At 44.2% G+C, this 13,117-nt stretch overlaps 1 protein-coding gene across 1 annotated transcript in view; it reads right to left on the bottom strand.

Moving 5' to 3' along the window:
- The window catches only part of SOBP (sine oculis binding protein homolog), a 161,524-nt gene that overhangs the window by 66,985 nt on the left and 81,422 nt on the right, over nt 1–13,117 (bottom strand). The window contains exon 5 of the mRNA XM_007447250.1: nt 655–750. Coding sequence (XP_007447312.1) covers nt 655–750 — 96 coding nt within the window. The remainder of the gene's footprint in view (nt 1–654; nt 751–13,117) is intronic.

The raw sequence follows: 13,117 nt of genomic DNA, 5'->3' as shown, positions 1-13,117 counted from the left end.
TTCCTGCTCGCTTTTCATCTTGTCTCGCTATAAATGCTAAAATGAACAGCAAATTAACCCTGCATTGGAACAGAGTCCCTGTCACAGCTGAGATCCTCTCTCTCACGACTTGGAAACATCCCCGCATCCTGTCGCTGCTTTGACTTCTACATAGGAGAGAGAAAGCGCCTGATTGAGTCTGGCAAGAGAGTGTAGGAATACTTGAATTCTAAAGGGAGTACTGCGTGTCAACTCTGCTATCTTTCCTAGCAGAACAAAATATTACCATGTTGTCTCCTAAAATAGTGTACAATTAGGAAGTAGGAGGAGGGATGGGGATGGGATTTTTTTTTTCTTTCCAAGCTACATACATCAACTGTCTTTTTCTATATTTTTAACTTTACTAGCCATTCTCCAAATGGCTGCTTATCAACTACTATACAGAACAAGCTAATAAAGACAGGGCCATCCAAGCTCTATAATCAGATACAAAAGATTTGCAAACAATTTGAGATCTTATAATTAATATTCAGTGATATCAGAATTAGCATTTAGAACTATACAGAAAAACTATAATACTTCAAAACTTATGTAATAATGAACAAACCCTTTCAAAAACTGTTTTCACTGTGCTAAAGTAACATTCTAGACTTGTTGTAAGTATGTTATTCTTACAAGTAGTTCGCAGTTATTCTTGAAGGCAAGCCTTGGAGTTTCCTTAGCATAGTGCTGCTGGGGAAAATTTTCAGCATGTCCATCTTCATCTCTAGCCTGAAGGGAAATATAATGGCCTATTTAGGGACTTACAAATAATGGAAGAAAAAAAGCTAAAAGCATAACAGCTCAGATCATTAAACAAACGGGAATCCAGAAATCACAACATTAATAAGAAATTTGTTTAAATACGCAGTACGCCTTTTAGGTATCAAAATTTGGGATTTATTTTTCTTTACATAGTTCAGTTTGAACATGCAAATTCATTGTGGTGTAATATTTAAAATGATACGAAACAAACCAAAAGCAAATAATTTTGTTGAAAATTACCACCACTTCAGACTTCCAGTGACTTTTGTTGCACATTTAGGATTATATGACATACATACGTGTTTAAACTTTTTGGCATGCTTAAGCAATCTCTAGATAATGCACTTTAAAAAAATTCTAATAGCAAGGCCATAAGAAAAGCAATTTGCATAGTTATATTTTGCATTGTAATATTATTAGAGATCAACTGATTCCCCTCAATTTTTAAATAAAGATCTAAAAGGAGTAATGATCTAGTAAGAACAATGATTCTTCAATCAAATGCAGTAAAAAAAAAAAAGATTTAATTAAGAAGCTGCATTAAAAGTTACTGGTTATTTTCATCTACACTGTTAATTAAGAAAGCTGAAGTTTAAATGGAGACATTAACAGAACCCATTAGCAATACCCCTTGCATACAGTCTTCCCTTTCTAATCTCCATTGGTTTCTGGTTTGGAGTTGGAGAGAAGAAAGAGGTAGGTGAAGGGAGGCGTGTCTGCAGCACACTCATTAAACCATTCATTTGGGTGACACTTGCACTCTGCTCTGCACTCCTCTTATCTCAGCCCTAACTGCTCTCTCTTTCCTGGCCTCCTGAAATTCACAGCTGAGCTGTCTCCCTCACATATGGCTTGCATATAATTATGCATATTCCATTTTGCACTGCATTAAAATGATGAGCTCCTGGCTCCCTGCCAGCTGATTTTAAAAAGCCCAAGTGAAGTAGGAAAAGGGAGAGAAACACAGGGAGAGCCGCACAGGAAGCAGCAGGTAGTTCTATCTGCTGTCTCTTTAGATAAAATGTATGTCTGGCACCAGGGGAACAGCTGAGAACTACCTGTTGTGATGTACGGACTGAGGGGAAGAAAACAATGTGCATACATCTGTGCAGAGCGATGACAGCGCTGATGTATTGTTTCTCTTTTAATGGCATGAAATCTGCCCCTGACAAGTATCACTCAGAGCCCTCAGCTAGACTAGGGATCGTCATTTTAGAAAGGGATCACTATTCTGTACATTTTAGAATGTGCAGCTTGCCTTTAATAAAGGCTTCTGCCACTTATTGCAGGGAGGGAACTGATGGAATTTGGAAGTGGACTGTCATGGTAGTAATACTGGGGTTACAAAAAGTATTTTTGAGATTTACAAACAGCTCTGGGATTTGGTGCCTTTAAATTTTACCTTTTATCCCCCCTCTACCAAATCAGAGTAAAATAAAAATGCAGGATTGGACTATGTGTGACAGAAAAAATGTGTAAGCATGCTCATGTCCAATCAAGGCACTGAAACCAGTGATGTTTCTTCTCGCAGCATCAGTTCTACTGTGCAGCTACATCAGGGTTTAAGCCAATAGAGCCTTAAATGGGGCCCATTTTAAAGCAGAGTGTACACATAAAAGGCAGCTGTATAAAAAGCAATAAGATGCCAATGGGTAGCAAACAAGTCAGATTCTTAAGTGAACTGTAAGGCACTCTGTGAGGTGCAGGTCTCTTGAAGGCAGGGACCGCATCTATTTCATCTTTCCTACTCTACTATGCCCAGAGCCTTACTTTTAGTTGGTGCTTAACAAACATTTCAGTAATGAAAAAAAAACCCATACATGGTTAGTAACTAGACCCTACCACAACTCTGTAGAAGACGCCACCTCAAAATATGCTAAACTTGGTGGTAGGTTTATTATATTCCTGATGCACTATGATGCATATGCTTGGAAACATACTTGGCATATAGTTTACAAGGGCTACTATTTACATATGTATGTCTATATTCAATATATATGTATCTTATGTATAAATATTCATAAGGTGGAAGATGTTTATTATGCATGTACTATGTATACACATTCATACACACCAGATGCCTGGGGATATTTTCAACATTAGTGGCAAAAATATATTCATTCCACTTACATGTAAGGTGCTCACAATGCTTTTTATGTTTTTAAAGGACAAAAAAACCCATTAAGGTTTGACGGTGCTTCCTCAAAGGGGCTACAGGATTTTATAGCTTATGAGAGTAAATAAAACAGCAGTGGAGGGCTTCCCTGGTGGCGCAGTGATTGAGAGTCCGCCTGCCGATGCAGGGGAAACGGGTTCATGTCCGGGTCCGGGAAGATCCCACATGCCGCGGAGCGGCTGGGCCCATGAGCCATGGCCGCTGAGCCTGCGCGTCCGGAGCCTGTGCTCCGCAACGGGAGAGGCCACAACAGTGAGAGGCCCACGTATTGCAAAAAAAAAAAAAAACAGCAGTGGAAGAGAAAGGAGAGGAGGGTTGGAGTGAATAGAAGTGGAGAGAGAAAGGCAGAAATTTGCTTCTTTATTAAACCGTGTATTTGCCTCTGCATCACACTCCATGGAGCTTGGAACGGTCTGCCTCTGATAATCAACCTGATTCTTGAGTCCAAGAAATTCCATCCTCCAGCCATTCGCTGTGTTTCCACCACATGCCACAGAGACGGAAAGCATATGACATGCAAGAAGACCAAGCACCATCACCCTCACGTGTGTGTGCACACACAGGCACTCACACACCTCTCACTGACGTAATTCCCTTTGCATTCTCAAGTTTTTTAATGTAAAATTTTAAATTATTATTACTGGACTAAGTGAAATTAAGTGCATTCATCTAAGGCAGTAGTTCTCTGCTCTGGCTGCATATGAGAATCATCTGGGGTGGGTTTTTTTTTAACATATTGATGCCTGAACTCCCCCTCCCCACTATGTTTCCAAGATTCTGATTTAACTGGTCCAGGGTGGGGCCTCGACATGGATTTTTTTTTTTTTTTAAGCTCTCAGGTGGTAGTAATGCACAGGCAGCCCAAGACCACTGATGTAAGGAGTGTGCCTGGAGGAGGGGTATTGAGAGGGGGCCCTGAGCAGACTTGTCAGCATGGCCTCCAGCCAGGCCCCAGGCCCACTGGAGTGAACAGCTATGCAACACTAGGAGGATACAGGATGTGTCTCCAGCAGTCGGGTTTACTCCAAAGATTTAGAGATTTCATGACTAGCTGCTTGTAAGCAAAAAATTCTCTTTATTTATTTTTAGTTTCTGGTGTGACAAATAATCTTGGAAGAACTACTATACCTCTTCCTCAAAAAGGCCTTCCTGAACTTCACTAACCAAGTCAAATACCTCCACTCTGCCCTCTCTTAGGCCTGACACAGGTGCACCCTTACACTGGCTGCTGTAATTTTTGTCTTCCCCACCAGACTGCAAGCTTTCTAAGGGCAGGATGGTGTTTGGCTTCTCGCCATTGGATCGTCGGCCCCAGCCACTGACTGGAGCATAGTAAGCGCTCTGTAGGAACGAAGTTAATTATCATTCCACAGCAACTTGTGGCAACGTTAGACAAAATCCATTAGAACTTCTTTACCCTACGTGCAGATTCATTTCAGCACTTCAGATTCATTTGTATATTGAAGCCATTGCCTTTTTCTGCATCTGCCCCATTTTGGGTGGCAGACAATGGCGTACCATGCAGGTAGACAGAGGGAGTCCACGACCCCTGCAGGGAGGGCATGTAAACACTGAAGCTGCTAGGAATCACTGCTCACGGTAATAACACAAAGCAGACCAACTTTCGGCTGGTTTCATTATTGTTCTGGAATTCTGTAAGGACTGTGCCTCCTCTAATGGGCTGTGTCGAGGCAGACCACCCCACCACCAGTTCGTGGTAACCACCGGGGCCAGGAGACCGGTGTTGATGTCTGACTTTGTTCTAAAGTGACCAGTTCTGGGCGTCCCTGGTGGCGCAGTGGTTAAGAAGCTGCCTGCCAATGCCAGGGACATGGGTTTGAGCCCTGGTCCAGGAAGATCCCACATGCTGCAGACCAACTGGGCCTGTGCGCCACAACTACCGAGCCTGCGAGCCACAACTACTTAGCCCACGTGCCACAACTACTGAGGCCGCACGCCTAGAGCCCGTGCTCCACAACAAGAGAAGCCACCACAATAAGCCCACGCGGTGCAACGAAGAGTAGCCCCCGCTTGCTTCAACTAGAGAAAATCCGCACACAGCAACGAAGACCCAACGCAGACAAAAATAAAAACAAATAAATAAATAAATAAATTTAAATAAATAAATAAAGTGACCAGTTCTGACAGAAGGAATGTCCAAACACGTCATGATGAACTAACTCTCTCCATGGGTCTTATTCTCAACAGCTTTATTCTGACTAACATGCTAGAGATTTATGCCAACTATGGGGAAAAGCAAATGGGAAACTGTTCTTCACGTTTTACTACAAATGTGATTGTCAAACCAAGGGTGCATTTTTGATCTATTATTGTAAGAAGGCTTCACTTCTTGCCATGGAATAGAAATAAAAATTAAAGTCCTTCAGTTAAACTGCAAGGGGATTTCCCCATTTCACTGCCAGTCATGCATCTATTTTCATGCCATGCCTAGCATTTGAATAAATAATAGATTATGTGAGAAACTTAGACTAATTTTCTCTCTACCTCAAACACCTCTGGCTTAAACAAACTTTATTTTCACCTCTCTTTCCTGTGAATCATCACTAATTTACTTTTAAAATTTTGATTCTTACATTCAGCAAACTTTATTTCTTCTTTCAAAGAATCCACTTATTCCTTTGGGCTAAAGCCTTGGTGCCATGTGCATATCCAAGCAAGATCAGCATCTTTTCTCCTCTGGAGGATTCCTTTAGAAAATGTGGAACATTCTAAAAACAGCTCCACTGGCCCATCCCAGAAAAGTGCAATGTTTCTGACTCAAAAGGTTAACACTGTTGCCATTTAAGTGGAAAGATAACTAGGCTTGGGAGTTAATACCTCCCTGTGAGGAATGGGACTTTACACCTCCCTGTCATTGTGATTTCAGAACTTCTTTGGAAAACACGAAAAGGTTCTGCCTGGAATCAGAGCTCGGGGGAGCGCTGTAGAGCTTCCAGACTTTGCTTTCCAACCCTTTAGCAGATGTAGCGCGTGTCAGCTCACACATGTGCTGCGGTGACTAGACTTGGGAACATCAAAAATAGTGCATCTCAAAGTTGCAGGAGTATGCTTAGAGATGCAGAGCTCTAGAGCAAAAAATTTAGATTTTATAACTAATTTTTGGGACCAGAAGCAATAGAATTTTTCAAAATTCAAGATAAATTGAATTTATCACAGGGAGACCACTTCTGAAAGCCCTTGGAATTTCATTTTCTGGTGTACCATCTCTGGTCTGAACTTCCTTTGTTGAATGTCTATACACACTGTCTTGAGGAAGCAAAGAGAGGAATAAACGGCAGCTGCCACATGTGGCCTTTCAGCATGTCACGAACATCTCTGTGGACTTGACATAAACAACAGCCCAGTTTCTTTGCCGCTCAGTGAAGTTCAGCCAGTGCTGGCCCTGGGCTGGACTAGCACAGGGAGGCCTCCGGAGTAGCTCCTGCTTCCACTTGAGGTACCGCCAAGTTACTCTCATCTCAGTGGCCCAATTCCTCATGACTGAAAGCCCTGTTCCCTTCAACTGGATTCCTGTCCCTTACCTCATTTCCTCAGGGTAAAACCAGTTTCCATCTCTCCTCCCCACCCTTCTCCTGGAAAATTCTTAGGCATCTTTTAAGCCTTCATTCAGACTGCAGCTCCTTTAGGAACCCACTTGAGACCTCTTCCTCCTGGTCTAACCTGGGCTTTGTACCCCTCTGTCTCTCTATATCCACTCCCTCCATTGTACTGTACTATGACCATCTATGTGTTTGCCTTCCCCACTAATCTGTGTGGTCCTTGAGTGCAGAAACTGTGGTCAGTTCAGCTGCAAATCGCTAGGGCCTCATCTAGTGCCTGGCATATTATAAAGGCTCCATAAATGGTAAGTGAGTGAGAGAATGAATGAATGAACGAGTCCTTATCCTTTAACCCTAGCAACTGGACATTCTGCCTTGCACCCCCGTCCCCAGAGGTGAATGTTCTGCCCCTGAACCGAGGAGAACTCTCCGTACTGAGTCTCAGCAGGCCTCTGCTGGAGCCTTCTGACGTCATCTGCCTCACACTTGGACCATCACCGACTATTCCATGAACTTCTGCCCAACTTGATTAGTGTCCCTCCCACTTGGTTAGACACTAGGGTCTTAGGCTGAAAGTCCTGTACTCAATTTGGACTTTAGCCAATAATCCTTTTGCCCCGTATGTTTCTCTCCTCCACCTCCCACCTGGACTGACTTTTGCCTAACAAAGATCAGTCTAACCTCTGGTCTTTGCCTACGAAACTCTCATCCCCAAAATTCCGTTCCTAGATCGACCAACCTGGTGCCTCGCTCCCTGTTTCTTTATCTCACCTAGTCATAGTGCCCCAAGTCCATTTGGGACTCCTTGGTGTAACTCACCCCAGTTAGGACTCCTCTCTCACCTTCCCTACCAGAATGGAAACGCCTGAGGGCAGAGACCACGCATTATGTATGAAGCCCCCATGCTCAGCGAGTACCATGTATAACAATCCTATGAATATATGTTGAATGGATTCATTAATCCTTTGCCCTTCCTTAAGGTAAGACCCAGAAGTGCCCTTTTTTCTCTACTCTGAGCTGCCTACCTCTACAGATGGGTTGTTTCTATGTAGGTACATATTCAAGTCACTGAACATCAGAAGGCAGATGGGTCATGGACAGGACTGTGTATGCATGCAGCTTGGGCAAAGAGCTTTCTTTCTAGACCGAGAACTCCCACCTGGCATCAGGCTCCCTGCTCTAGAGATACTCCAGGCACCCAGAAGCTTCAGTGTGCGGAGCCAGGCATCTGCTCAATTCATGTTGCTACCAATCTTTGCATCACGATCCTTTGCCCTCCCTTTCATTAGCTTGTCACTGAAGACTGACTATGGGATTCTGCAGCCGTGCTGTTTTACTTTGTTCTTTTAACAAAATGTATTTAAATTCCCACTTAGCATGTGGGCCAAGGGAGAAGCTGTTTCCCCCAGCGAAGTTCCTCCTAATTCTCCATCCTCCTCAACTGGCAAGCAGAGGGGCTCTCTCCATACCTCTTCAGGCCCCTCTGACAGCTCACACATCTCTGATGGATGAGACGGACCTATTTGCTGCTGCTATTTTTTCACTCCATACAAACCTTTATATGTATCATAAATTTTTAATATCCAATTTGGAGTCTTCAAAGAATAACGGTAACAAACATGTAACATGAAGATAATGGGAATCGAATCATGTTTATGGCCTCCATGAGCATCTCCTTAAACGATGTCAGGTCAGAGCTGCTCAGACCTGCGAGTGTATGAGGCTACAGGGCTGATCTCGCGCCTGATTAATGGCTGCCCTCACTCAGGGCCCTAATGGATTGCATGACAGTTACGGCAACAGATTCCACATCAGCCTGAAATACAGCTACCACACGGACTAAAATATATCATCCTCAATCCAGCACATTACAGCTGTGTCTGGAATAACCAGAGCAGTTGCTAAGTGGTTCTGAAATCCCTGTTTTTGCTTTTCCTTTTTAAAATCTATTTTCTCTTTAGCAAACAGGTGATCCTTCTGGATTCATCTTGCACTGCTCTTTGTCAGGTCACCTGAGTGTCTTTGTTTGGTAAGAACTGTTTTTTCAAAGTGACCACAGGTAAGACCCGGCAACTGGGGCATGTGGCCCCTTCTTTTCAATTCTCAGCTAAAGCAACATCACCATCACATTCCAGTCAGCTTCTGATCATCCCAGGACCCTTGATCCACAGTGGATTATCCAGACTCCTGACTGCTCCCCTTCCCCCGCTCCCACCTCTGCCCATAGCCTGCCTTTTGGCTTTTCGTTATTCATTTGCATCTATTACCCTGGGACCCTAGAGGGGAAACAGAAGGCAGGGAAACACAGATGACTTTCTTTTCTCCGACCAGCAACCACAGAAATGCCATAATCAAGGTCCAGATACAACAGGGTTGCCTACATCTTCTCTGGACAGTTCATATGTTAAGCCGCAGTCAACCCCGTCCCCTGGGTGCCCACTAACCTGCAGAGCAAGACTGTAGAGACCCAGAGGCTGATCTCAGCAATCAGCCTGCACTCCTGTCGCTGGTTCCCTACCAGCTCTGGCTTTGAGTCCACTTCCATACCACTCCCAGCTCTCCACTCTCACCCTTGACTCTGGCCCTGCCTTGGGCCCTTTGATCTGTGCACTTGGCCTGCCTGGAGCTTGCAATCCCTCATGGACTTAGCTTTGGACCATCCACTCTGGTCCTCCACTCTGGACAGCCACAGAAGGGTTACTCTGGTCACTGCTCTGGCCTGGGACAGTTTTACGGTGAGCATCCAATAACGGTGCCCCAAGTACAATTTGTCTTAAAGATACGATTTCTTTAGCAAGAAACAGAACTGTGAATTATGCAATGTGTGTAAAGATCTAAAATTGGCCTGAACATGAAGAAGAAAGGCCAGGACTAGGTGTAAAACCCTGACTGTCACTGTGCACTGTCCACACAAATGTCCTGACTGACTTGGAGCGGTGCTGTGATTTATGTGGAGGGGGCAAGCAAAGAAGGACCGGGTGACTGATCCATGGGCTCTGCCCCCGGGTCTTTTAGATCGTGAAGTCAGAATGCAATTCTGAACAGGATGGTCCTCCTGACAGCTCCAATTATGATCCACGCGAACCTCGACCTGTTAACAGAGGCACCATCAGGCTTAGAGGAACAAAGTGTAAATTACCTGGCTTCCAACCCCAGGACCAGTCGGCCTCTCTGAGGACCCAAATGCAAAGATGGCGGCACAGAGGCTTCATGAATAACAACCTCTGCTCAAACAATACTCTCTGGAGTCTTACTTTTTAAAGCCCAGTCATTCTGCAGATGATGAATGGAGGTAATAAAAGGTGGGATTGTGGCATGTTTAAATAGGAGATAATCATTCGCGCAGAATTTGACTGCTGTTGACAGAAAGGCCTGTCAAGGCCAACAGCCGAGTATCAGGTTAAAGTCCATTTTTGGATGACAATTTCAGTCAACACTTGTTCCTCTGTTGTTATTACTATTATCATTATTATTTTTTATTATTATTATATTTCCAGGAAGTATATTCTGGAATCAAAGCCCAGGTGACAAAAGACAAAAAATGACCTGGGTCTCCATGTCCTCTCCCTTTTTAGAATAACTGGGAACAGGGGATGCGTAGGCTCCCTGCACAGTGAGCGGCCCTCCCCCTTCCCTCCATTTGCTTTAATCCCTCCCTCACCCAACCATTCTGGTACCAAAATTCCTCAAACTATTCCAGTTCCTCTGCACCCTGGTATCTCAGTTGCCCAGTGTGATTCTAGATATGAGACAACTGGTAGCCCCACTGGAAGGAGGTTCCCAGACCACAGACTGGACCGCACTGGAGAGAACGTTACCACTTCCAGAACTTCCAACTCAAGGACCGCTTCACAGGGCTCTTACCACAAAGGAAGAAAACTCAATATAGAAGTCACTTTGACAGTAACACAAGACTCAAGTCTGTTCTGTGCAAGACACCATGCTAAGAATTTTGCAGACTTCAGCTCCCCAAACCCTTATGAGGTCTGTATTACCATTACCACCTCCATTTTGCCAGCAAGGAATCTGAAGTGTAGCCAAGTTAAGTACCTTGTCCAAAGCTAAAGAGCTGATAAAGACAAAGCTTGGCAGGTGTCTCGACAGCAGGCACCGGCTCCTATCCCCACACCGCAGGGGCTCTTCCACAGCGGCACAGCCAGCAGAGGAAGCCTGGCTGACAATGAGCAAGAGAAACTGCAGACATTTTCGGGAGGCAGAGAAATGATGGCTCAAACGTCCCTGTGGGTCCTGGTGGGAAAGAGGGAAATCTTGCCCTGTGGTCTCCCCTCTTCATGGTGAAGCACTGATGCCCACCGCAGCTCATATGGAGGTGGTCACGGAAGCTGGCACCCCACAAGGGCCTGAGGGGCAGTCTACTAGACCACAGCCAACACAAGCAACAAGAAGACACCAAAGCCTGAGCAGAACAAAATCCTGAGCCCACCAAGATGGAGGGCAATGGCCTCTCCAAGTATTCTGCCCTTGAGGTATGGGGCAGAGACGGGGAAGGATGGGAGGGGAGAAAGGGTGAGGAGTGGACATCGAAATGGGAGTATGCCGAGGAGTCTTGTACAGCAGCAGGAGGAACTCTGCATGGAGATGGGGAAGGACACATCCTTGAACTTGACGGACTTCTCATTAGGGGGTCTGTTTGTTTTCAAATCTCTCTTATATTTTGGTTTCATCCTACAAATTTAAGATTATGGGATCCTAAGGTGAGAGTGGGAGCCCAAATCTTTTCTTGGATATCAAGATAGATTGAGATGGGCTTCTCTGGTGGCGCAGTGGTTGAGGGTCCTGCCTGCCGATGCAGGGAACACGGGTTCGTGCCCCGGTCCGGGAGGATCCCACATGCCACGGAGCGGCTGGGCCCGTGAGCCATGGCCGCTGAGCCTGCGCATCCGGAGGCTGTGCTCCGCAACGGGAGAGGCCACGACAGTGAGAGGCCCGCATACCGCAAAAAAAAGAGATAGATTGAGACATGTTTTCAAGGACAAAGAATTCTAAATTCATAAAACTCTTCTTGTGGCTCTTGCCTAAGCATAGAACGTAAAACTGTTATGGTTTGATGTGGAAAATAGTAAAAGGGGAATAAGAATGATCAGTTGATATAACTATTACTAGTATTAGCTTTCCTTTATTAATAATAACAAGCAGAATGCAACCAAGTATCCTAGTGTGATAAAGACATTTCATTCATTTCTTTGCCTTAAGGGATGACAGACCTTTGCCTTTGGATTATATTAAAATGTTTTGCCCAAATTCATAAACTGCAGGTTGCACTACTCCAAATTTACACCAAACCACTTTGTGTGGCATTGTGACTTCACAGAAAACAGACAGCAATGACAAGAGCATTTACATAATTTTTTCCTGAGGTCTCATTCATTCATTCATCACTCATTGAGCATCTACAACTAAGTATCCAAAATGAATGGTATCCAGCCCACATGTTCAACACATTTTAATTTTTGAAGTTCAATGATAACAATAGAACAAACGATCCCTTGCCAAGATCTAACCATACACCTTCTGGAGTGTCAAATATCATACGTTTATATCCTATTTAAAATTCAGACTTTTAAATAATTATAAATTTGAAAGGTAAATAAAAGTAAACGACAAAAAGTAAGGAGTAGAAAATATTCTCATAAACACACAAGAATTATGAGGAAGTAAAAACCAAGAAAAAGCAAGAGCTAATTCTGAAAGGTTGAGCACCCCTGTGCCATTTGGTTGAAGATGTTAGTACAGAAAGGGGTGAGGAGAGCCATTTGGTGCCAATAACGAGCTGAGTGTGATTTCCGGTGCTACCAATAAAAACGGGGGACATAACATCCAGCTTAGAAATTCGTTGCAAGGATTGAATGAGAAAATCCATCACGTGTCCCACACAATGCCTGGCACAGAGTAAGAACTCAATAGATGACAGTTATTTAAATTTCACAAGTCCACTTCTTTTCTGGAGAGAAAAACTCAGCTGGCAGGAAGGCCATAGTGACTCAGTATCTTTTCTTATCATTAAAGTCTTGATTAAAATCAAGTTGCAGGCAGCTATAGGGCATGGTCAACAGCCAAAGGCAAAGGCGAAGACACTGGCGAAGGTTTGAGGGCTTTTAGAAATGCATAAACACACCCTCTAATCAGGATCCTAACCCCCTACACAGCATCAGTACTTAATGACGGCTTCTATCTCTCTTCTGCCATCTGACTACCCATTGTGCCCTCTGCAAATAAGGCATCGTTTTGTTTTCTAACCTCTTTATCTCCTCTTATGTTTCATGAGTAACATCTCCATCAAGAAACTTTCCACCCTCACTCGGCAGCTCCCACCCACATAAGCAGCCTGGGATTCCTGGAGACTGCTACATGTTGAATTCCACCACCTTCACCACACTTCTGCCAAATTAACAACCAAGGTTTTATTGCTGGTACCCTTCTTTACCATTCACATCATCCCCCTTTATTCCCTATTTTCCAGCTACTAACTTCATCCTGTATCAACTTTGTTTCTAACTCAGTGGTAGAGGACACCTGTATCATTTGCTGATTTCAATGCTCAGCAGAGGTTGGACATGTATACAGGGTGACTGCACAC

Source organism: Lipotes vexillifer, unplaced genomic scaffold (genome assembly GCF_000442215.2).
Source record: "Lipotes vexillifer unplaced genomic scaffold, Lipotes_vexillifer_v1.1 scaffold515, whole genome shotgun sequence".
NCBI classification, from domain to species: domain Eukaryota; kingdom Metazoa; phylum Chordata; class Mammalia; order Artiodactyla; family Lipotidae; genus Lipotes; species Lipotes vexillifer.
Note: the sequence above shows the minus strand (reverse complement) of the source record. Positions and strands in the feature narration are given on the sequence as shown.